The 26,918-nt window shown below is 33.3% G+C and overlaps 3 protein-coding genes across 6 annotated transcripts; all 3 read right to left on the bottom strand.

Annotated features, from left to right (window-relative positions):
• On the bottom strand, positions 1-2,244 carry LOC105344339 (lysM and putative peptidoglycan-binding domain-containing protein 3). The gene is made up of 2 exons (XM_011452097.4): positions 1,760-2,244; positions 1-1,615 (listed from the first exon to the last, which is right to left on the bottom strand). Exons 1-2 carry the CDS (start codon positions 2,036-2,038, stop codon positions 1,034-1,036), a joined length of 861 nt encoding a protein of 286 aa, XP_011450399.2. The 5' UTR covers positions 2,039-2,244; the 3' UTR covers positions 1-1,033.
• Positions 2,245-6,842: 4,598 nt separating this feature from the next.
• On the bottom strand, positions 6,843-9,564 carry LOC136276365 (NFX1-type zinc finger-containing protein 1 homolog). The gene is made up of 2 exons (XM_066088247.1): positions 7,452-9,564; positions 6,843-7,354 (listed from the first exon to the last, which is right to left on the bottom strand). The coding sequence occupies exons 1-2, from the start codon at positions 9,562-9,564 to the stop codon at positions 6,843-6,845; spliced, it is 2,625 nt and encodes an 874-aa protein (XP_065944319.1).
• A 111-nt stretch (positions 9,565-9,675) lies between these two features.
• LOC109617512 (NFX1-type zinc finger-containing protein 1) lies at positions 9,676-17,273 on the bottom strand. Of its 4 annotated transcripts, none has more exons than XM_066088015.1 (4): positions 17,141-17,209; positions 16,856-16,925; positions 16,623-16,732; positions 9,676-13,884 (listed from the first exon to the last, which is right to left on the bottom strand). In XM_066088015.1, the coding sequence occupies exon 4, from the start codon at positions 13,870-13,872 to the stop codon at positions 9,676-9,678; it is 4,197 nt and encodes a 1,398-aa protein (XP_065944087.1). In that variant the 5' UTR covers positions 13,873-13,884; positions 16,623-16,732; positions 16,856-16,925; positions 17,141-17,209. The 4 variants fall into 4 exon arrangements, with proteins under 4 accessions (XP_065944087.1, XP_065944086.1, XP_034323770.2 ...); XM_066088014.1 differs by having other exon boundaries at positions 17,118-17,207; XM_034467879.2 differs by lacking the exon at positions 16,856-16,925 and having other exon boundaries at positions 17,118-17,273.
• Between the last annotated feature and the right edge of the window lie 9,645 nt (positions 17,274-26,918).

Here is a 26,918-nt window from a genome sequence, read left to right as displayed (position 1 = left end):
AAAAAAAAAGGTCTAAATTGAATATTTTTTTAAATCAATTATTTTAGGTGTTTGGTTACCTGACAATCTATTATGACAAAAGGTGTGACAGATAAAGATACTATAGGTATTTTATTGAGTGTTTAGTAAACAGCTAAGCTGAACATCTATCACAAAAATTAAAGCAGCCTTGTTCATAACTATTGCCTTTAGTGAAAAAAAAGCTACAACACATTTGGGGAGGATTTGATTTGGCTATCGAATCACTACAGGTGGTAAACCAACTGATAAGGCAGAAATACTGCAAATAATCTTACAAGTTTATGTCTAAGTATCAGATTTAATTAGCAGCATTTATTATAATACCTGTTCGTCACATTGTTATTTGCAATGGCCTAGTGATTGATTAAAATGATTTTTTTTTTAACTTCCAGAATCCAATCTCCATAATCAAAGGTCTCTGCAACTCTTGGAAGTAACTTATGGAAGGAAAATTTTGACTGTGTTAGATCACATCTGGCACTTTTAGTTTCATTCTGTTCATGATACTCAATGCGGGTAGAAATTACAAATACTAATTAGAAAAATTGTCTATTTCTAGATCTGCACTTTACAATGATCATATTCTAAACAAAAACTTATCAACCTATCGTGTATTGGGCACCAGAACTATATTTCAAATAAGAAATTGATTTTCAATTTTGACTTAATAATCCTAACTGCACATCTTTTACTGTCACACATCTACATATTCAAATCGAAAAAAAAAAGTTGAAAAATAACAGCTTATTAGAATGGGAAAAGTTCAACTTTCATTCACCCCAACATCTTAAAAAAAAACAATCAACAGAAGAGGACAGTATTGTTGAGAAATATTTTTTTGTTCTGAACTTCCACATGAGACAAATCATCAAAATCATACACTGTTAAGTTTCCACAATTGATTAAAAACTAACAGAATGAGCACTGTTTAGAGTGATGATTGTTTGATATATTATATGCAACAAATTTTCAATTCAAATCTTATAATTTCTAAACGTTACAAATACATGTATCATCCATTATTCTGACCTGCAGAACTGTGGGTAGAAAAATGACCAGTGAACCATAAATAACTTAAAATTCCTAATGGAATCAAAATTGCAAGAACCACTATGAAACCAATCATCGAACACCAGGTTAATCCACAGTCGTGGCCAAAGAACTTCCTTCTCGGAGGTGGAATAGGTTGTATTGACCTGTTGGTCAACAGAGACACAACCTCGTCCAGAGACTCATGTCTCGTTTTGGCAGATTTACAAAATTTCACCAAGTCTTTATCCATGCTGCGCAGAAATCTTCTGGCTTCTTTGGACTGGAGACCTGTCTGACTTCTAATGCTTAGAGATTTTTTAATCATGAGCCGCTGTGTGTCTGGGTCACTCATATTACACACAGACTCAGAGTCTGTTTCTGTGTTCTCTGTGTCAGTTTCGTCCACCACTGTAATGCCATTAAATTGGGGTTTGTCGGATTTTGTTTCCGTTTTGAGAGTTTCAGTTAGGAAAGAATACTTTTTGATTGGCACTTTAATCTTCTTATAAGCATAAAAATCTTGGTCCTGGATCATATTGTTAATTCTCTTGATCTCAGCCACCTAAAAAGAATAGAATAAACAAAAGTTTCATATAAACATGTTTCATCATCTTTGATATTAGAAATGGTTTCCAATAATTCTCTACTGTATTGTTACTTTTTTTTCAAAATCTATATTGTGTCGACCAAAAAAAAGTTAATTTACCGGACATCCATACTGTAATGAAAGACTGCGTAATGTGTCACCCTCTGTAAGTTCTCTCTCATAGTACAGTTGCTCATCTTCATCTTTCTGTGTAGGTTTTGGTCCCCCTTTACGGGATCGCACATCAGACATTTCAAATTCAACAACTTCATCTTCTTGAACATCAGCATTACCAAACACATACACTCTGGACTTCTTGGAGTTTTGAACCTCTGCACCTAGTTGCTGGTAGCTGTAAGGTTTGTTGTTAGCATCCTGTCTGGACTTTCTTGAACTCATGCCACACAATCTAAAGCTTTACCATACAACACATTGAAAATATATTCATTTTCTATATTTAGGGGGGTCAACAATAACAGAGGATGCTGCGTTTGCTATATATATACATTTCCGTTCTACATTTTTACATAGGTCTGTCAACCCTGTGATTATCACTGTGATGTGTCGAAAGTAAAACCGGAAGCTGTAACGCGTCAAGGCAGTGAAATTGTGAACAACGATCCCGACTAATTTAATCATTTCCGGTGTACTGTCAACAACCAGAACAAAGATTTAGACATACATCAAAATGGTTTGTGTTCCGTGTATTGTTATTCCTGTCCTTCTTTGGGTGTTCCACAAGTTTATTCAGCCTCTTATTTCAAAGTTTTGGCCATGGAGTAAAACAACAACTATCAAAGACGCCAAGGGCTGTTCACAAACTGAAGACACTAAGGTACTTTATTTGATTTCATAAGTTTGATTCCTGTAGTTTATCTCGGAGTAATTTGTGACAGGGTGGAGAATTGACTATGAGACCCCTGTTTTTATCAGTACATGTTCTACATGTACCACTACATGTACAATTCATTTATCTCAAATTAAAGGGGCGTGGTCACGATTTTGGTCAAATCTCATTTTTCTTTTTTTATTATTTGCAATGCTTTAGGAATGCATTTCTAATGATCAAATGAAATTTTTGTGCCAGTCGATGAGTTTTAAGCAAGATACAGGGCTCACAATTCTTCGTCATGTAAACAAGGCTCGTGCCCTGTTTTTGTTTACATAGGTTCAATATACTTGTCAAAATCTTTTACAAGCTGATTTGTCTATCTTCTTATTCATTTTAAGCAAAAATAAACAGTTCCTAGTGTTTACCACATTCATTTTACGTCTAGCACTGGAATTTTCCCTTCAACATTCAAAATGTAAACAATAGCTTTGTTTACATAGCGAAGAATTGTAAGCTCTGCAACTCGCTTTTAACTCAACAAATGACACTCAAGATTCGGTTGCCTATTAAAATGTCTTACTGAAGCATTATAAACATTAAAATTGAAAAAAAAAATTTTTCGATCAAAATCGTGACCATGCCCCTTTAAAGCATCCCCTCCCCTTTAAAAATGCCATAAACCTCATTTAAGTAAGCCTTTTAGCTATAGCCGGGATATGTACCCCTGACACGTTTTCTAATTCAAAATGTGGACTGTGAATGAAATCAGGGATCCTTGTATTCATTTTTGTTTAGTGCATTACTGCTGAGCTATAATCAAGTTAGTATCCGAACAGATATTCAGTGATATCTACCGTCCGTTTATCCCAAATTAGCTCTTCAGGGGTATTAGAAACAGGTATTAGATTTGTTCGCCCCATCTAACTATTCACCTGAGTTTATTCACTTAAAGTCTGTTCGCTCTAATTACTGGTATCGTTTTCAATAATCCTTGCTTGCCCTCCACCTAAACCTCCTTCATACACCCCATCATTTTAAGATAAAAATCTTTGTTTCATTTACTCTGAACTATTATATTTAATTTTACTTATATATTTTTTTGTTTTACTTCCAAAAACTTTTTCTGACATTTTATGATTTAATTTCATCAAGAAGACTTAATTTGGTCTAACTGTTGGACTTCAATGCGGTAAATTATAAAAGAAACTGTCTTTTGTTCTTTGTAATGATTTGCTTGATGTTTTTAAACAATAAAAGAAATTGAAACATTAATTGGCCCAAAGAGAAGATAAGCAATGGAAGAGCAGTATTCTATCTTTGAAGAACCCGAGCACCGCACAACCCTTTGATCTCTAAATGAGATATATACGTAGATGGAACATGAAACTGTATCAAACTACTGTCAACCATAATTAAATAATGAATTCACAATATTGAAGTCATCTTATCGTTATCAAGCCATCATTATGTAAAGGTTCTATAATAGTGGTGTTTTTTATAATCATATATCTCTTCAATCATAATATTTAAAATGATCAGAATATAAGAATATACAACTACATTAATCCTGTATTAAAATCAGGCGAACCAGAATCTTAGGCAAAGGAATCAAAGGCGAACAGACCTTGGGTGAACAGAAACTAGGGCAAACACATTTTATGGCGAACGAACATACATTCTGAAAAAACATATAAATTGTTTTCATTGAACATCATATAACAATTTCAATTTTTTTTTAAATAGGTAATCCCAACAGAAAATGGAGTCCATCAAAATGGAACAACAGCCAAGTCAGAAGTTATAGCAGGAGGAGGTGGGAGCAAGAAAGAGAACTGATATTGTGGTTGTACACATGTATCATCATAGTGCATCATCTGTTGTGAATATCATAAATTACAATGTAAACAGGTTGAACAAGTTCCACAACATGCATGTACATGTATACACATGTAAGTGTGATGTTCCTCATTGTGATTGATACTTGTATTTTGTGTACTCTAATTTTTGTGCAGATTACCATACCCAAGAAACTTTGATTGATCTTTAAAGAAATGTTCTTGATTGCATAAACAGTTATAATTTCCTAACAAGTTTCTTCTTGGATAACGTATTTTTCCAAAAATTAAACGTTTTCAATTTTAAGTGATGCAGCTTTATTTGAGATGCTGTATGTCAAATTAATTAAGGCACGCAATTAAGTCTGTCAACTAGATTAATTTATCAGAATATTGCATGTACATAATTATATCCATTTGTTTTGTTTTTAATAAATGAACAAAAGAGGATATTGTTATTTTATTTCATTTGCTATATAATTAATTAAGCTATCCTAGTAAAATACCGTAGATTCTTTATATTATTTGTCCGAGTTACTCAGTACGGAATTAAAAAAATTCTGTTGTTTAGTATAAACAATAATGTATAATTGCATGAACAAAACTTTTGTTAAAGAAGTCTGAAACATGAAAAGCCTAGACTGCAAAATATGCAAGGATGTCAACGTGATCTTGCGCAAATATTAATTCCTCTTGACTAGGAATCTATAGTAGTTTACGAAAACATGCATATATATCTTATTTTACTACAAGTATAAATGTGATAATGATAGAAGCCATTAGGCAATTGTTGTATTGAGTAAAACATGTAATTAATTTTATTCAGTCATAGAGAAGAAAAATATTGGGAACTGATTTGAATACTATTCCACATCACATCTTTATACATGTACAGTGTATACAATCAGTTATATGAGTTAAAAATGTTCACATTTATTAAGGATGCTCAACACTCTGTGATTTCTACTTTTTATAGCAGTACATCACAGCATGACGATTTTAACCAAGTATAAAACATCGTCAAATTTTGATGTTTATCTCTTTAGCGCATCGGGTGTTGCTTTGATCTACTGGTCCGCAAGTCCCGAGTTCAAATACTGCAAAGAATTTTGTTCTCTTGCAAAGAATTTTGTTCTCTTCAATGGCTGTAAGATTTTAAAAGTTGATTCCCTCTACACCCCCCCCCCCCCCATTATTTTTTTTGGTCATTTTCAAATCGAACATAATTATGCTAGAAATCCATATATATCTTTAAGTAATATAAAAGTTTGGGCTTATAAGCAGAACTTCTCCCCCAGGTGTGAAGGTCACTGGAAGACCCTTATGTTTAAACAGGATAGTCGGGAAATCAAATTAAATTGACCAAATAATTAATATAATAATTTTTTAAGAAGTAATTTATATGCAATTTTAAATTAAATTTATCTATACATGTCTAAGAAATAATACCTTTTGTTTTTGAATTTATTTAGAAAGAAGATGTGCAATTTAATTTGAAGTCAGAAAATTATTATAAAATATAATCTGTTAATATAATAATAATACACGTATTGATTATTTTTAAGTTTGTTTATTAACAAAACTCAAAATCGATATAAATTACTAGTAAATAAAAATTCCAAACAACGAAGTTACACAATGTGATATGCCTTCAACAAGTACACATTTAATATTATACATGAAATTTTAAAAAAAAACCACAAGATATTATAGTTTTCCCTCTTTGGTACCATGACTGTTTGGAAATAGCGCGGAAGATAGTTTCACCATATATTATTAATGTGAACAACCGATTATTATTCATTTAAGTTTAATTCAACAGACATTTGTCTTCTGAATATAACTTAAATAAGGGTTCGGAAATTTTGATGAGCATACTAATTCATATAACATGTAGCTATGAATTCTGCATTTGATAAATCATGGTCTACCCTATTTTGCATTTTAACAATTGATGCCTACTTTCGTTGCAATTTACTTGTATTTAAATTTGTCACAATGATGCCAAAATTAGTCTCGTAATATCATACATGTACGCTTATAAATTGTTTTTTTTAAACTTCAAAATAATCCGTGAAAGTAATGCATTAGGAAAAAATGGAACTCAATGTTATTTTTGAAATGTGAAAAAAGGGTTTTTTTTTCACAACATTGCAATCACATGGAAAATAATGATCTACTGGTAATAGAAATATTACCTGATATGACGGTAAACAAAATGAAACGATGAAACGTTTAAAAAAGTTCTATATACATGTATAGTCAAGATATTTCCAAAGTGTTAAGAAAATCATAGTTTTTAAAGATAAATTGTTACATTTCTGTGAGAGGAAAAAAATCAGCAAGAAGTCATAATGTGTACTATACTTATGGCTTCATAAAATAGTTCAATTCCTCTATTTTTTATCCTTTTTACACTTCTTTTTACTCGAATTCCATTTTCCTATTCCGAACGACAAGTGAAGTTTAGAGTCTTTATCCACAGGTTCGTTTTCGATTAGCATTTTGCTTACAGGATTACTACAGTTCCTTTGTTCTAATCTGGAAAGTCGTCAACTGGTCTTGGTATCATCCCTTCTCTTCCATGATTGTTACCAGGACTGGATTCCCTGTTAAACCCGTGACGGGTAGACAGCCCTTGTCTCGATTGTTGTGTGCTTTCTTTGATCGAGATTTTGAAGCCAAGTTCTATGGATACCTCTTGTTTCTGAACATTTCGATTCTTTTTGTTTTTCTTTTTAGATCTGGGGCTATCTTCCCTTGTCAGTGTTTTGGAGCCAATTTGTTTATACTCTGGTGTAAGTTTTCCTGAATAGTCTTCTTTTCTGTGTAGATTACTAGTAACTGAGGTTTCATTTCCAGGATATATTCCTGTCGTTGGCTGGTTTGTTCTCGGTTGTTTTGGTCTTGCTCCCTGTTCGCCATAATCCTCCGTCTTCTGCTGAGCTGGCTCTTTAGCGTATACTTGAAAGGATTGCAAAGATATTTTGTCGACCCCATAACACTCCAGACACCTTTCTCTCTTTGACACAGAAACATAAATGTGACCTATTAAACAGAAAAAAATTATATTTATGCGCATGTTTAGGCTTATTTAGTTTAAAACTACATGAGATGAAAAAATACAATTATAGTTTACTCTTACCAAATGTGCATGTTTTCCAGGTCCTTAAATGTATATCTACGATGCCAACCACGCGAGGGTATGTGTCCACCCTCTCTATCCATGCTTTTCCAGTACTTGTTAGAAACGGTGTGACATCATGAAACTTTTTCGAGAAATCTTCATCCAATTTGTTTTGTTCAGCGTTTAAAAGAGTCTCTTGAATTGTGAATAACGTATGCCAATACTCTTCACTGCAGACATATCTATCCCTTAATTCATGGACAAGCTGTGTGTCGGTGTCGGAATCTTCCGATGTTTCTTCACCAGAACTTTCTTTTCTCCGTGTCAAGGATTTCAGAGTAGACTTCTCAGAAAATACACTGTATCGAAATGCAATAAATAACTTCCACAAACCCCGTAAAATGTTCAATTTTTCAAAGATGCTTTGGAATGTCTGATTGTGTGCTTGACTTTTTCCCATTAGGGTTTTCAAAGAATGCAGGAAATTGTTAGCAAAGGAATATAAGTAAGCATTTGATTGTACTAAAGATTGTTTATTTGCAGCCAAGAAAGTACCAAATGTTCTTACATATGAGAAAGAGTCTACAGTATTACTTACAAGAACTGGGAACGTAAAAGCATTCAGATTCTTTGATAACGACTGTATTGCAGTTTTAATCCCATTAAGGCGCATTCTTTGGTTCTTCAGTTCGACACTGTAACGCGGATGCCAAAGAATAAGTTTTGAACATTTTGGGCATCGTTTTAGTACATTAAGATTTTCAACACTTTCCATGTACTTATCGAGGGTATTGAAATCAAACACATGTCCACACTCCTGAAGTTCAACTTTGGGAATTGGTTTTGCATTGGATGTTTTACGAAATTCCCATACATTGCACTTTCTGCATAGATTTGGACACGGGTCACCACATAATCCTAGACAGTTATGACCACATTTCAACCGTTTCGTACACAATTCATCACACTTTGGCCGGTTGCACGCTTGAAAACATTGATTTGAACATTTGTAATGTACGCAAGTCCAGTCACAGGGTTTTGTGCACGGGGAGCACACCTCGGAACAGGGATGGGTGCAATCAGAATGAGAACATTTTAGCCTACATACAAGGAAACAAGGACTACATTTACCACATGTACTATCTTTGCATTTATGACCACAAACACGTACTTTGCTGCAAATCTCTTCGCATTCTTTATGTTGAAAGGCACTTGAACATTCTGAACATGATCCTGCACACTTGTGACCACATACTAGCAAAAAGTTGCATGGTTCGGTACAAAATATTGAAAGTATGTTTTTATCACAACATAGGACTTGTGTGGCATGACCACAGGGCAAGAGCGTTGTTACACTGACATGACATGGTGGTAATTTGAAAATGTCTTGCATTCCTATTTCTTTTAAGCAACAAAATATGTCTAATTCATGTCCACAATCGGGTCTAATTATCTTAACCACTTTTTCACATTTCACACCAGAGGGGCTTCTTGAACATTCTGTTGCTGCACTATGACCACAATCAGGTAGAATTTTGTCTATTTTCTTCAAACATATTTCTTTGTCAGGATCTTTAAAGCAAGGCAAACTTTGAAAGTGACCACATTTCAATTCTTTTTCAACCTCAAATTCACACTTTACATAATTCACCCCCTGTCTGCAAAGTAAAACTTTAGAATGTCCACAATTAAGTTGTTTTAATACAGGTTTTTCACAAGATACCATTGAAACGTCTTCACAACACTTAACATCTAAAAGATGACCACACTCTTTTTCCTTTTGAACCTGAAATGTACAAACACAAGGCTCAGGGTGGTGACATTCTTTAATACATTCATGTCCTGATTGACACATTTTACCACATACTGACAGACATTGCGTCTGATTTTTCTGGTTGCAATATACAGAGACGTTTTCATGATTACAATCAAATTTTGTCTGTACTAATGTCTTGCATTGATATTCTTCATCCTGAAGATGACATTCTACTACAATTGTATGGCCACATTTCAGGATTTTTTCTACAAGTTCTTTACAAGGATTTGCAATTTGAAATCTTCTTGCTGATTGATAACATTTTCTCGTATACAAGTGATTACATATTTTATCCCTATTTGAAAAACCGAACATTCTGTGAGAGCCAACAGTTACTGATCTTTTTTCCGTAACGTCTTCCTTACAAATGTATCTGCAAATTTCAAACGAGCATGGGATTTGAGCTTCGTGCTTACAAACGAGTTTTTATGTAACTATTTTCTGACAATCGAATTGTTCAATATCAAGAGAGCATTTGAGCAAACACTCGTGTTTACAACTCAAAGTCTTTTTGACAAGGTATGTACACTTGTATCCCAGGGGGTCTTGATAACAAGGCATTTCTGCATTGTGTTGACATGGTAGCGTCTTCTGTACCCGTTCTTTACAGTTATAAAAGTTTATATTAAGGTTACATGGTAATATCTTTTGGTGTTTACAAGGGAGTATTTTTAGTACTTCTTCATCACATTTATATTTTTCTATGTCGACATAGCAAGGTAACATTTTTTGGTGCTTACAAGGAAGCTTTTTCATTACCTCCTTCTGACAAATATGTTTTTTTACGTCAACAAAGCAGTGCAACATTTGAAAGTGATCACATTTTAAATGTCTCTGAACTAAAACACTACAATTCACCTGCGATGGATCTTGGAAGCAACGCATTCGGCGATCATGGTCACACGGCAGTTTTTTAGTGACTATAGCTTGACACTCAATTTTCTCAGAATTAGTTTCACAAGGCAAAGTCGTTATATGTCCACAAGACAATGTTTTTTCAACCTGTTCCGTACAGTTGCAATCATTCGGGAAATGACATCGTTTACTACATATGTGACCATTTTCACAAGAATTTAAACAAAATTTTTTACAAATTATTTCAATGTGACGAGGATCCAATGGATGGCAGAATAAGTCACAAACATGTCCACATTTTAATCGAAAATCACACTTTTGAGAGCACCCTCCCTCTGGCACCTTATTAAAATCTTTCGGCTCGATGGCTTGGGTTCGAACATTACTGTGATTTCTACAAATTAACGGTAGACCACATCCCACTGATTCGTCTGTCATCATTAGTTTGTTTACTTTTTTCCATAACTGGCATTTGCGAGAATGCTTTTGTATAAAATCAAAATTGCCAATGAGAAACAAACCTTTTTTAGCCCTGGATAGTGCCACACACACCCGGTTATCTTTGTCAAGGAATCCAATTTTCCCCTCTTTGTTGCTTCTAACAAGAGACAACAGGATTATATCATTCTCCTCTCCCTGGTAGTTATCGAGAATTGAAATTCTTATCCCTTCATAGTCCTTCTTTGGCATTTGATTCCGAATCAATATCATTTGTGCCGAGTAAGGAGTAATTATTGTAATTTGCCGGGTCGAATAACCTTGTTTCAATAAATAATATGTAAGGCGTTCAACATACAACGCCTCAAATTCATTGGCATAGGATTGTATGTCTTCCTTAGCTTGTTCCTCCTCTGTGTGTGACACGAAATACACATTTTTCTCGATACCCATGACATCTTCGTATTCTAAAACATTTTCATTGTCAAAGAGTTTTTCATAAACAGGGCGGACTAATTTTGAAATTTCGGGTCGCATACGATGTTGCCTTTCAAGGCAAACGTAAGGCAAACCCAAATTTATCATTCTTTCAAACAAAGAGACGTCCAAATGATATTTCTTTGCCAACTCAAAAACCGCCGGCTTTGGTTCTAATTGCTTATGATCACCAATCAAAATCAGATGCTCACAGAACGAGTTCAAAGTTGTAATAACATGTGCCTCTAACACTTCTGCAGCCTCCTCTACGATAATAACTTTGGGACCAATTTCTTTCAAAACATTTTGATACCGTGCTGCCCCTGAGCTTGTCATTGCAATTACTTCTGAGTGGGCTAGAATTTCGCGGTCAAGCGTTTGCTTTTCGCGTTCATATTTCTTTCTTATGTTTGCATAATTTAATTCTTCTTCAAGCAACAATAATTTTGCTTTTTCCCGTAAACGATGGAGAAAGTATCGATACATGTTCCATCTTTCGTGCACCGTTATTTTCCAAGGTTGTCGTATGCAGTTTTCAACGTTTCTTTGAGTCATGATTTCTTTACGTAGTATTTTTGATTGTGCATTTCTAAAGTACTTATTCAATATTTGTTTAAACTGTTCATCAAAATCGCCATGTTTTAGAATTGCATTTACCATTGAATCAAAATTTGCACCAATTTCTTTAAATTCAAAACTCGTTTCAAAATCGTCATCTTCTATGTATCTTTCCCTATTAATAAGATCAACTTCTGTATCTATTTCAATTTTATCATCGTTGACATCTACATTGAACTTGCACTTTCCTTTGGAGTTTTTTATTTCTAATTTCTCATAATCCCCATATGCAGATTGACATAGGGAATTTTCATCAATTTTCAACCACTTTAACATATTAAACCGTTTTCTGTTCTCTAACATCGTTTTCACCTCTGGTACCCATGGCATTAGAATTTCCTCTCCAAATATATTTTCAAACGATTTTTTCAACATCCATCTGATTTTATAAATTCTTTCGTGACTCTTTCTAAGCTGCACCCAAACGTCTCTTGCGTCCGTTTTCAACTGGTCCCATTGCACTCTCTTGTGTATAAGACTAAATTTATTGATATTCTCATTTGAGCATCTTGAACCGACTCGAACAAGCTTTGATTCCCATTGCTTTACATTTTTTGGGTCTAAAAGATTTACCACTCCTTCAATAAATTGATCTAATGCATGGTTTGTGTAGCAAACAATCAGCATTGCTGATGATGGTTCGTTTATTTTTTCCTCTTTTTCACAGATTTTGTCTTGAAGATTGTATTCATTTATTTTTCGTTCATTCATCCATAAGTGTTTGTTATGCAACAATGTTTTTGCAATCATCAATCCAACATGCGTTTTTCCTGTTCCGGGTGGACCTTGAATTAAAACAAATTCCTTGGTCAATGCAAATTGCAGTGCTCTGTATTGAGATTCATCAAGATGAAGCTCCTGAGCTGATGGCCAATTATCTGAGACGATTTGACACATTCGAGCCCTCTCAACGCCAGCCTCCTTACCCTTATCATCCTGGTATATAACATCTGTCGTCAATAAAGGTCCTAAGTCATATTCTATTTGAGTGTTGTCTTGTACATAAAGTGGAGGATGAACTATCGTAAGACCATCAACTAGATATCTCCTAAACGGCAGGTCATCATCGTATATGTTTTGTAAGGAAGATAAAACATGTCTGTATGCCTCAAAATAAGCTGTACTTTCTACCATAGTCATAGTCATACCAACAAACAGTTCTGGTGAGCCACTTTCTTTGTCCACTTTTATTCTTAAAATGCCTTCATTTTTCATCTTTTCATGATTTGCATTTTCGATTACAGCAAAATACAATGTTTCAAAATCATCTTGAGATAGACATAACAATGATCCATTAAGTAATCGCTTGCTGTTATTCCACTTGATGCGACTAACATGGGATTTATCTAATTTAATGTCATAAAAACGACAATCCATTGTAGTGCTTTTAGACTCTACGGACACATTTTGGTAAATTTTCACATCTTGCAACTTTTTTATCTCTTCGGTAGCATCCGATTCCTTTCTGGTAATGTATTCAAATATGCCATTTCTTAATTGCGCTATACAGTCTTCCCTTAAAAGTCTAAACTGTACATCTAAGTAATGATCCAAATTGTCAAATGACGCATGTGTCAAATTTGCTCTCAAAAAGGGCTTGCAAAATATGTCATCTCTCGTTGGAACTATTGATAGATCTCGGAAATTGTTCGGGGGCTTCCGATTATCTTTTGTCTTGTTTCTTTTCGATTTCTCTGTATGCGAGTTTACTATTCTGTCGGATATATTCTTCTGAATCTCTTCAGTATCACTTTTAATGTTTGATAGATGTTCTATAACGGTGTCATCGTTACTTGAGAGTATCAGCGTAGTAACGACTGATGATAAACATGAACACAGTCCTAGAGCGTCCAAGGACAGCGAAGGTGTTTTTCTACATATTTCTTGTAAAACTTGTAAAACACATTCCAAAATGGTCATATAATCATTTCTGACATCAGTTGAAATATCTTTCAATTCATTCAGAAGTGCGCAGATTTGCGAGGAAAATGTTTGGTTAACAGACTTAGTAAAAATAAAGTTGATTTGTTCTTGGCATGCTTTGTCGTCACTAGTTGCAATTTTGACGAATAATTTCAAAATTAATAAAGATTTTTGGATGTTACGACAGTCTATGGCGGTTTCTATGAAGCGTCTTTCGGACCAAGATTGACTATTGAGGACATCATGAATTGGAACACTGGTCAAAACCTCTAGTTCAGAATAAGAAAATCCCTCTCCATCTAAAGACGCCATCTAAGCGAAGTTCTAGAAAACAAAACAAAAATCTAGAAATTAAAAAAGTTTTAATTAAAATGATTCGAAACTAACGAATCAAACTGAATTATATTCGATGATGCAGTCTCAGAGGCGAATAGCTGTTTTGCAAAAAAGTGGGTTTTTTTTCTCTTTCAAACTGTTTTATGTTTTATATACAGCAGTTACATGTATATGGCACTATCAATCGGTAGAAAATATCTGTGCTATACAGATCATGTGTACATAAAAATCGTAAAACAACCAATAAGATTCGAATTCCTTTCCTTTTTAGCTCACCTGAGTGAAAGCTCAAGTGAGCTTTTCTGATCACTTTTTGTCCGGCGTCCGTCTGTCTGTCTGTAAACTTTCTACATTTTCGACTTCTTCTCCTGAACCACTTGGCCAAATTTTAACCAAACTTGGCACAAAGCATCATTGGGTAAAGGGTATTCAAGTTTGTTCACATCCTATTTCATATTTAATAAGGATTTAATTTCAAGTTCAAACTTGGCACAAAGTTTTGCAAAAAAGTGGGTTTTTTTTCTCTTTCAAACTGTTTTATGTTTTATATACAGCAGTTACATGTATATGGCACTATCAATCGGTAGAAAATATCTGTGCTATACAGATCATGTGTACATAAAAATCGTAAAACAACCAATAAGATTCGAATTCCTTTCCTTTTTAGCTCACCTGAGTGAAAGCTCAAGTGAGCTTTTCTGATCACTTTTTGTCCGGCGTCCGTCTGTCTGTCTGTAAACTTTCTACATTTTCGACTTCTTCTCCTGAACCACTTGGCCAAATTTTAACCAAACTTGGCACAAAGCATCATTGGGTAAAGGGTATTCAAGTTTGTTGAAAGAAAGGGACACATCCTATTTCATATTTAATAAGGATTTATTAAAATGTGGTGATTCTTTTTCAAAAATCTTCTTTAAAAAACCATGTGACCAGAAAAGCAGAAACTTGTGTGGAAGCATCCTCAGATAGTGTAGATTCAAGTTTGTTCAAATCATGGTCCTTGGGGGTTAGGTGGGGCCACAAAAAAAGTTTTACATAGGAGTATATAGAGTTAATCTTTAAAAATCTTCTTCTCAAAAACCATTTGGCCGAAAAAGCTGAAACATCCTCAGACAGTGTAGATTCAAGCTTGTTCAAATCATAAGGTGGGGCCACACGAGGGGGGGAGGTCAAATTTTTACATAGGAATATAAAGAGAATTTTTATTTTTAAAACTTCTACTCAGAACACTACTGGCCAGTAAAGCTGTACATAATTTGTGTGAAGTATCATCAGATAGGGTAGATTCAAGTTTAGTCAAATTATGATCACCGGGGGGGGGGGGGGGGGATGGTGGATAGGAGAGAGGCACAATGGGGACCGGTTAAATCTTCACAAAGGAATATATTGAGAAAAATCTTTTTCTTTAAAAATAACATGTTCTTGGAAAAGTTGCAACATTAATGAAAGTAACCTTAGATAGTGTAGATTCAAATTTGTCAAAATCATATTTTTCAGGAGTAGGATGGAGCCACATGGGGTGGAGGGTCCAATTTTACAAAAGAAAACAGTTAAAATTCAACAAAATTCAAATGTTATAATACATGGTTTAACTTATATGCAAGCATTTTGACAAAGAAGAAGGTACAGTTTCTTTCAATATTTGCCCTTAAAATTAAAAAGTTGTTTAAATCTAATACAAATACAATTGTACCATCTTGAACATATGTGTATATAAAGTAGCAAGTTATACACTTTTATCTTGTTTCAACAAATAGTTTTAACCGAAACATTTTGGCAAATTCCTAAGATTTGGTAAAAAATGATGAAAAATGGCATATTTTCTCACAGTTTTTTTTTTTAAGAAAAAAAAAATGTGTCTGCAGCCGTACAACGAAATTAATATATTTTATGTGATATCACATGATAAAGTTATAATGTGAGTTTTATCGTGGGAGACAGCTGCGGATATATTTTTCTATTCAAAAAACCACTAGGGAATTGGTGTCTTTTGCTCAGTTTTATAAAAATTACGGGAAAATGCACTGTTTGTGACGTCACAATTAAACTTGTGGAAGTCTAATTGGTAACTATATATAGATTCTTAATTTATGGGTATTCTTGTGTAAATAAACGTTGCATTTAATCTCTTGTGATATCTTTAAAAATCACTCTAAAACAGGGCAAAATATGATAGAAACTGTACCTAGTTCTTTTTGATTCTTTAAAATTGTATAGACTTTGGCCTCTGGACAATTCTTGGGCTTCACAGTTTGATGTACGTTTATATCCCATTTAATTTTGATCTTCTTGAGAACTGCAATGCTCAATATGTGAAATGACTATACTTTGACAAAAAGGGATCAATGATAAACAGAATACTAGTATCCAGGGGAATATTTGAATTTTTATTATACAGGATCTGTTAGACTACATTGTCCATATTTTTTTTGTTGGTATATTTCTCCGTAAAGCTGGTTTTATAATGTCTTTGTTACTCAGGTAAGCAATGTGGCTCATGGCCCTCTTGTTTAAATATTTACCGGTATCTAAAACTAAAATTTGAAATGACCCTCAAATGGGATATGAGTTGCTATTTACATCATACATTCTGTTAGTCCCTGAACCTACAAGTTTGGATGTGTTGATCAACTCAGATCTTGACATCAAAACTAGAAATAATTTGATTTATGAATGCATTTCAGGATTTTTTTTAGATTAAATCAAACCAAAATTCGAAGACATACCAGAGATTTTGCTTGTCCTCACGTTCTCAGCAATGTTTGTTCCTAGTAACAGCTTTCGTTTTGAACTCTATTCAAATTGCACCGTTACCTCGTACAACGCAACATATCTTCTGTAGATATGAAAGAAAAAAGATAAATATCACTATATTATTGCTAGAATCAGAAATGTTCAGTCATCCTTTTTTTTTTTAAATCGTTACACGTATATCATAAAGTAATTATTGATTACCAACCATTCACAACGTTATGCATGAGCTATGCCTCTTGTGCCTTGCCAAGTCAACAGACAGAAATCAATAAGTGCTGTTATTGATTAACAAAATCAATATAATTAAATTTTTGTACTGTCATGATTCCTACTAATTTTCAGTTAAATCGCTTCTTGTAAGTCTTCATGTAGCAATTTAATAGTAGATCGCGGCATATACCCCACCCCCTTATAATAATATAATATCAATACATGATTTCTAAAATTGGAAAATAAATTATAACTACCTAATTGTCACCATAATGTATACCTTCTTGTCTTCCAACTATCAAACACTTGTTGAAACGCTGCCTTTTCATCTTTTCATTTAAAAGCTTTTAACCGTCTCCCTTTTATAAAATTTAAAGTTTATATGATTTTAGTTTTGACACGTTTCAGTACGTACTTCCCATACGCATACGCTTCTGATTGAGAGGATAAATAGACTATTGTGGCTTTCAATAAAGACTCGATTTTTAAAAAAGGTCGTAGTTGTACTGACATTTTGCCAAGCTGTGCAACATGAATTACGTCATATCCTCAAACAAAGAATTAACAACGTTTATTCATTACTTTCAAGAAGGAAAAGATGTATCAATAGCTAGAGACAAAAGTAAATTAGTTATTCTAAACTTAACCTCCACTTATTTCTAAACTTTTGACACAAATTAAAATCCATTTATTCGATCGATATATAAATTTAATTGATCCATCTATAAATATCTACCATAACAATATAAGTTTTTTGGTTATAACATTTGAAGAATGTTCGTATTAAGTTCATACTGGTATTTGACGTGCTAGTAATTAGTTAATCATAGATGCATGTATATTAAACTCAATGCTACATTGGAAAACCCTTTTTTACTTCTATACATGCCACCACAAATAAATTTTTATGTATTTTATAACTTAGAATGGTAAAGGGAATTGGAAAATTAGGTGGGTAAAAGGCCTACGATTGACTACAATGATCTAGGCGATCTGTCAAAATTGAAAAACATTTTAATCAGAATGAACAAGTCCAATACGATTTGCCTGTCTGATAAGAGTACCAAAGATGACGGCATAGCAGAATCGTCTACGCCAAGTACACTAAAAGTCACCCCTGCGAATGTGTTCGGAATGTTTTCTTTATCGTTGCTAAGTATGTAATAAATCCAGAGGTGCTCGAATGAAAGTTCACGAGACTTCACCGAGATTTCTTCAGTTCCTGTGAAATTTCGAGCGGAAGTATAAAAGTTCGGATAAAATTCTCGAAATACGTAAGTACTGATCGATTTTCATATCATATTTTACTTTGATTTATGTTAAAACATCAACATCTTTTAAGATGTGTGACTTATTTCACCATCTAGCGGTTTTTTAATATTAAACGATAATATTAAGAATAGAGTTATCGTTCGTGTTCGTGTAGAGTGGTTGATAATATAAACATTGGGTTGCTTAATAAAATCATAGCCATGTTTGATGCTTGTGGTGTGCAATACCATGTTTTTAAAAAAAATAATGAATGTTCATTGCATAAAAACTTAGTATATCGAGCCATTTTCAAAGAACATTCTGCATAAAATAGTACAGTCTGTTTCACTATTGATGTCATTACTAGGTCAGGCGCGGATCGAAAATTATTCTTAGGGGGGGGGGATCTCTACTACGAATGTTAGTTGTCGCAACAGCAGAAAAATAACTATTTTTTGTATTGTCAAATTTATTTCTAGAACACATTTTATTCATCAATTAATGAAGATAAAGTTTAAAATCAATAAACCTCTAGAATTTATATTTGACTACAAGTACCTAGATTCTCTAAAATAGACTATAAACACGAGGCGCGATTTTTACTGCGAAACTGAAAGGGTCAAATAAAACCACGTGGTCTAAAATTTAAATGACAAAAACATTCGCAGGGGTGAAAGTGCCAAGGAATCATTGTTTAAGGGAATCTCCTGTCCGTGCATCAACTGCATTCTGTAGTAAGAGAAGTTGCTGCTGGAGTATTAAACACCGGATATCTGCAAGATTTATTCTAAATCTACGCTTAAAGCATTCTATGGATGCCGGATAGTCAATGATTTACCAAATAGTTCTACCTTGAATATTGAATTTCATTTTTAGCCATAACCTATTATTTAGTTACCAAACAGTTAGATACCTTAAATGTTAAATTTGATTAAATTCCAAATATCAACTTGAGAATTATCATGCTTCTTCATGTATCATCTGTTTAGTCAATCAGAAGTCTCCTTAATCAGTAATTAACATTTGCCTCATAGAAAATACATGTAGTATGATCTGGCCAATCAGGTAGAACCTTGGTAGTATATATACAGCCGCCCTTTCATTTTTCGTCAGTCTACACTTGTTGTATATGCAATTAGCCTTTATTGCGGATATTTTATTTTACATCCTATAGAGATTTCTAAATTGACCCTTTGTACATTTTTATGAAGTTAAACATGTTCAGTGTACATCATCTACCATTGACCCGAAATCAATTTAAGGTATTACAGTTTTGGCTTAAGGTAATGGTCCATACCATCCTTTGAAAATATGCAGCCTACAGATTTCTTCCAAACTTCACATAACTATAACTGAGTTTATGTCCTTTCAATATAAGTGTAAATTTTTAGGTGGTATGGATCATTACCTTAAGTTTTGCTTTGAAAGATTATACTAGTATCTCACATAAATTATAATACCCCGGTATCTCAGCCGCCCAATCCTTTTTATTCACTGGAATAAAATTTATTCAATTAAATCTAATATTTAGGATAATAAATCATTTCTGTTCTTTTATACAAAAATTTTTAAAAAAATTATATGACATTGACCGTAATTCTAACATGTAATTAAAAATTATCAATGCATACATGCAATTAAAATTGCTAACTTTCACACACTCAAGACGTATCCGTGATACCCATACAATGTATGTTTATAATGCAATATATTTACAATATGCATGTTCATACTTCCCAAAATAAATCCTTACAAAATTATTTTTGCATGGTTGATTCTTAAAGCTGTGCATCAATCCTTAATTACGTGTCCTGTCCTAGTTGGCATTCAATTCCATATTTAAGACCAACAGGTTTTTCCCCATAAATTTTGATAAGAACACTTATAGAAGTAATATAGGTACGATAAATATATAAGATAAAAAAAACTTACAGTAATGCAGATACAAAACAAAAATGCTTGCGTACACTTACCATACTTATTATACATTCTGGTCAATTCATTTTAATGTGTTTCATTCCTAAGACAATAAACAATATAAAATATAAATGATATTATTATGTTAGTATATGTATATATGTACTTTATTATACATACTGATTGCAACAAATTGATAAAAACTTTATTGCTATTTAAACTAAATAATTATACATACTGATTGCAACAAATTGATAAAAATCTTATTGCTTTTTACAATAAATAAATACAGAAGTTGTGTATAATCCATATATAAATAGATTTAGGGTCACTATACATGTATAATATATAAAAATCTACAAATAATATCTGTTTTATGGTTTACAAAACTGCCATGGTAAAGTTCACTAATCTATTCTCCGCAACGTGTTTGGGACTTTCATTCACCCAACTTTTGATGAGTTATGTAGTTAACCTACATGCATACTAACATTTCATCAGTAGGACATGAAAGTAAATTTTCAAAAAAATAGTTAAAATTCTTTTGTACATTTTGTACATTTGTACTTATGAAGACTCTGGCAACAACGCATTTCTGCTTTATGTTGACATGGGAGTGTCTTCGTCACAAGCTCTTCACAGTCATATAATTCCATGGTAAGATAACAAGGTAATACCTTTTGGTGTTTGGAGGGAAACTTTTAAGTACAAGCTCATTACATTGATATAAATCTTTGTCAATATTACAAGGCAACATTTTTTGGTGCTTACAAGGGAGGGTTTTCATTACCTGTTTTTGGCAAATATAAGATTTTAAATCAACAAAACAAAGTACCATTTTTCGGTGTTGACATTTTAATCGTCTCCACACCAAAATCCTGCATTTAAACTGCAAGGGGTCTTCGAAGCAACGCATTTGACGATGATGGCCACATGGCAGTATTTTGGTAATCACTGTTTGACACTGATTTCTCTTTGCATTAAGGTGACAAACTTGAGTAAGACGGTGTCCACAAGGTAACTTTTTTTCTACCGCTATACTACATTTGCAAGCTCTTGGGAAATGACATGGTTTGATGCATTTGTGGCCATTTTTACAAGATTTTGCACACAGTTTTTGGCATGTTATTTTCAAGTGATGAGGATCTAATGGATGACAAAACAGGCCACACGAATGTCCACAGTTTAATCGAAAATCACATGTTTTAGAACACCCTCCCTCTGGTACTTTATCAAAATCCTTCGGATCCACAACTTGGGTTATTATATCTTTGTGATTTCTACAAATCAACGGGAGTCCATTTCCAATTGATTTGTTAACCTTCATCTGTTTTATGATTTCTTTCCATATATGGCATTTATGAGAATGTTTCTGTATAAAATCGAAATTGCCTATAACATACAGACCAATTTTAGCCCTGGACAAGGCCACACACATTCGATTGTCATCGTCAAGAAACCCAAGTCTCCCCTCCTTGATGCTTCTAACGAGAGACAACAGAATAATATCATTTTCCTTCCCGCGATATTGATCAAGATTTGAAATTCGTATTCCTTCATATTCAGCTTTTTGCATTTGATTTCGAATCATAATCTTTTGTCCCAAGTAAGGAGTAAGGACTGTTATTTGCCTGGTCGAATAACCTTGTTTCAAAAGATAATGTGTCAAACGTTCAATGTAGAACGCCTCGAATTCATTCGCATATGAATCCTTATCTTCAATAGCCTGATCCTCTTTTTGGTGAGACACAAAGTACACATTTTTTTCTAAACCCATTACATCCTCATATTCTAAAACATTTTCATTGTCGTCAAGCTTTTCATATAACGAATGTAGTAACTGCGCAACTTCGGACCGCATACGGTGTTGCTTTTCAAGACGGACATATGGCAATCCCATATTTATCATTCTATCGAACAAAGATACATCCAAATGATATTTCCTGGCCAATTCAAACCCTGTTGGCGTTCGATCTAATTGTTTATGATCGCCAATCAAAATCAGATGTTCACAGTACGCGTTCAAAGTTGCAATAACATGTGTCTCTGAAATCTCAGACGCCTCCTCTACTATGATTATCTTGGGACAAATTTCTTTTAAGACATTTTGATAGCGTGCTGCCCATGAGCTTGTCATTGCGATGACTTCCGAGTGTGCTAGAATGTCATTGTCGACCACAGTTTGTCTTTCTTTTTCTTTTCTGCGTAAGTCTTCATGTTGAATTTCTTCTTCATCTAACAGTGTTTTGGCTTTTTTTCGTAACTGGTGGAGAAAATATCTATACATGTTCCATCTTTCGTTGATAGTTATTCCCCATGGTTGATGTACATGGATTTCAACGTCTGTTTGAGACATGATTTCGTTACTACAAATATTGGATTGCAACTTTTTAATGTAATCTTTCAAAAAATATTCAATATGTTCGTCAAAATTGTTTCTTTTTAAAATATCGTGAACTATTAAATCTAAACGAACTCCAATTTCCCCATATTTAGAACATACATCCGTATCGTTGTCAGTAATGTATTTTTCTCCATTTATAGCATCAGAATCGGTGTTGATATCCTTATCGATATCGGTGTTGTTGTTGTTTTCCTTTGAGCTTTTTATTTCCATTTCAAAATACCCCTCGAGTGCAGACTGACATAGTGAATATTCATCAATGTTCAACCATTCTAACATATTGAATCGTTTGCCGTTTTCTACCAACAAATTCACCTCTGGTACCCATGACTTTAGAATTTCTTCTCCAAAAATATTTTCATAGGATTTTCTTAACATCCACTTTATTTTACAGATTCTCTCGTGACTTTCACTAAGTGGATTCGATAAATTCTTCCCATGTATATTCAATTCGTTCCACTGGTCTCTCTTATGCTTCAAAGAAAATCTATCGAGATTTAAACTTCTTGATCCGACGTGAACAAGCTTCGATTCCCATTTATTTATATTTTTTGCATCTAAAGACGTTACCACTCCTTTAAAGAATTGCTCTAATGCATGGCTTGTGTGGCAAACAATCAGCATAGCTGATGATGGTTCACAATTTTGTTTAATTTTTCCATAATGATCTCGTTGTAAAACACATTCATTTATTTTTCGTTCATTCATCCACAAATGTTTGTTATGTATTAGTGTCTTTGCTATCATCATTCCAACACGAGTTTTTCCAGAGCCTGGTGGGCCCTGAATTATTACAAACTCTCTTGTTAATGCGAGCTGCAGTGCTTTGTGTTGAGAGTCATCAAGATGAAGCTCCGTAGCAGTAGGCCAATCATTACATGAGACCACTTTGCACATACGTGACTGTTTTTCTTTTCCATCAGTAGCTTTCTGATAAATAACTTCACTCATCATCATGGGTCTCAAATCGTACTCTATATCAGTATTATCTTGTATATACAGTGGTTGATGCACTTTTTTAAGTCCTTCAACTAAGTATCTTCTAAATGGCAAGTCATTTTCATGAATATTTTGCAAAGAACTTGAAACATGCATGTAAGTCTCCAAATTACGTATGTTTTCTATCATTGTCACCGCCATTCCAACGAATAATCCTGGTGTAGTACGTTCTTTGTTCATTTTTATTTTCAATGTGTAATCATCTCTTATCTGATCTTCATTTTCAATGATGGCAAAGTACAATGTTTCGAAATCGTCCGGAGACAAGCATATCAGTGTTCTATACAGAAAATGGTTGGTTCTATTCATCTTGACACGATTAACATGGGATTCATCTAGTTTGATGTCATAAAAACGGCAATCGTTTGAACAGTTTTCACATTCTACGGTCACATTTTGGTGCATTCTCAAATCTAGCCTTGTTATCTCCGAAGGGGCATTTGATGCCTTTCTAGCTTTGTATTCAAATATGTCATTTCTTAATTGTGCCATAAAATTTTCTCTTAGAAGTCTGAATTGTACGTCTAAGTAATGATCCAAATTGTGAAATGACCCATATGTCAGATTTTCACCCCAAAACGGTTTACAAAATATATCATCACTCGTAGGTATTATTGGTAAATCTCTAAAATAGTTATAAATGTCTTCAACGTTGCTTTTCATATCTGACAATTGATTTATAGCAGCATCGTCGTTGCCTGAGAGTATCAATTTTGTAATTGTTGAAGCCAATCCTGAACAGAATCCAAAAGCGACCATTGACTTAGATGGCGTTTTCCTACATATCTCGTGTAAACTTTGTATAACACAATTCAATGGTTCTAGCCATTCTGCCTTGAAATCTAGCGAAATGTCTTCTGACCCATCCAAAAGTTTGCAAAGTTGAGAGAAAAAATTTTGTTCAGAGAATGTAGATAGTATGTCGCTAATTTGTACTTGACACGATTTGTCGTCACAAGTTGCGATTTTGACAACAACTTTCAAAAATAATAAAGATTTTTGTTTGTCACAGCAGTCTTTGGTGGTTTCTTGAAAGCGTTTTTTAGACCAGGTATGGCTTTTGAAGATTTCAAGTACTGGAATACTGTAAAACTGTTTGAGATCTGAATTGGAATAACCATCTTCTTTCAAAGCCGCCATTTATGCAAAGGTCTATAATCATAAATACAATATTGATTAGATCATGGAAAAAATAATGGATCTGAAAACTATATTTGATTATTTCATACATATTACGGATATTATAATTATACGTTTATATGGTATCGTATCATTACGGACTTAAGATCAATTCTATGTAAGAATCAATGATTTATAAAAGGGTCTGGCCACGCATAGTCACCAATTTCCCTTATATTTCATACATGGACACACCTAGGTGTAAAACGCAAAAAACCACTATAAGTTGGTTGCTAGGGGTAACCGTTGCCATGGTAATCGAGGCTAAAGATGGGAAAATAGCAAAACTTACCTACTTTGAAGCCATATTAGAAGGTTTTGCCCACTAATATAAACTATCAAGGACATAAAACAGCCTTTGTCCTATTTTCAATTATATAATTATGTAAAAAAATTGATGGAGAAACCAATACTTTTAAAATATTACCATGGAAACCGTTACAAATTTTTGAAATTAGTTTTCTGCGGTTTTTTGATAAGCCCAAATGGGAAACTGTTAAATTTTTACATCCATATCAATGTCCATGCAATATATATTTTATCATGAAAATTGACATCCGTTGCTATGGCAACAAGGCCAAAAATGAAGAAAAACTGAGAAATTGAAGATTTTTTTGATATGCTTTCATTCCTGATTTTAGAATTTATTTGCAATTGTTTAAGTTGGAACTTGTAAAAATATATCTAAATTTTCATTATACACCACAAAAACCTTTGTTATGCAACAGAGAAGTGTTGTTGCTATGGAAAATTTAGTTGCGTAAAAAATCACACTGAAATTCTTACTTTTTGAAAAGTCCATAGCAACGGCAGTTATTTTTAGAAAATTTCAGATTTTTTTCAAGTGTCATTAAAGTTAAGGACATACTTTATTTTTTCTCACCATTTGATTTTATATATTTATTCATTATAAGTGAATAATATCCATTTAAAAATGTCTAAAAATATTATGATTTTCCTTATCTTTAAGCTTGTTACCATAGCAACGGTTCTCAATTTTCATATTTAAATTTTTAATTGCACAATCATAAAAGTGTTTACCAAAAAATCCAAGATTTGCACTTTCTATTCAAATTAGATGAAGAAAACAGATTTTAAAATTTCTGTTTAGTAACCATGGAAACGCTCTAAAAGTATGCGTTTCTCCATGATTATTTTTCTTTCTTTTGAAAAATGACAACTATTTTTAATAATATATTCTACCCTGGAAACTCCAAGTTCTGCACATTTCTCACAATATGTTCTCAAATAAGCATTAAAATGCCATTTTTACATTTTTACCCTCGGTTACCATGGCAACGGGACCACATAGGAACAAACAAATGATGTTAGGCTTTTTTGCTCACCAAAGTCTATCAAATTGTCAAGTATGAAGAAAATCCGTGACTATGCGTGGCCACCGAATTTTGATTCTTACATAGAATTGATCTTAAGTGACTTCAAAAGAACGGTTTTTTTACTTGTTGGTAAATTACTAGCGATCAAATCAATTGCATAGGAGAGGCACAGATAACAGAACAAACTTTCTATCCTACCAGACGAAAAAGTTTTTAAATTTTTTTTTTTACATCATGATTAGGATAATGCAAATGAATATTCCATTCACACCCAACTTTATAAAAAATTTTGATTCAGTGCCAAAGTGCGAGTATTCAAATCGAATTGCTTTACTTGTATTTAAAAGAATGATTAAAATCCTTCGTCTCCTTAAAACTTAATTTTTCACAATTAATCGTGATAAACCACACATTCCAAGTAAACTTTAAAATCAAATTCATATATCGTGATGATTTTTACCATACGTTGCATATTTTGGATTTTATTTCGAAACTGGAGCATTTTAAAGGGGCATGGTCACAATTTTGGTCAAAATTATTTCTCCAATCTTAATGTTTACAATCCTTCAGTAAGGCATTTTTAATATGCAACCAAAATTTGAGTGTCATTTGTTGAGTTATAAGCGAGTTACAGAGCTTGAAATTCTTCGTTATGTAAACAAAGCCGTTGCTGAAGTGAAAATTGCGGTTTTAGACCAAAAATAATGTGTTAAACGTTAGAAACTGTTTATCTATGCTTAAAATGAATAAGAAGATAGACAAATCAGTTTGAAAAAGATTTTTACTGATATATTTAACATATGTAAACAAAAACAGGGCACGAGCCTTGTTTACATGACAAAGAGTTGTGAGCCCTGTATTTTGCTTATAACTCTACGATTGACTCTCAAAATTCATTTGATCATTAGAAATGCATTCCTAAAGCATTGTAAATAATAAAAACAGAAACATAAAATTTGACCAAAATCGTG

Source organism: Magallana gigas, chromosome 6 (assembly GCF_963853765.1).
Source record: "Magallana gigas chromosome 6, xbMagGiga1.1, whole genome shotgun sequence".
Taxonomy (NCBI): domain Eukaryota; kingdom Metazoa; phylum Mollusca; class Bivalvia; order Ostreida; family Ostreidae; genus Magallana; species Magallana gigas.
The sequence above is the reverse complement of the archived record's forward strand: the minus strand, read 5'-3'. Positions and strand labels throughout refer to the sequence as shown.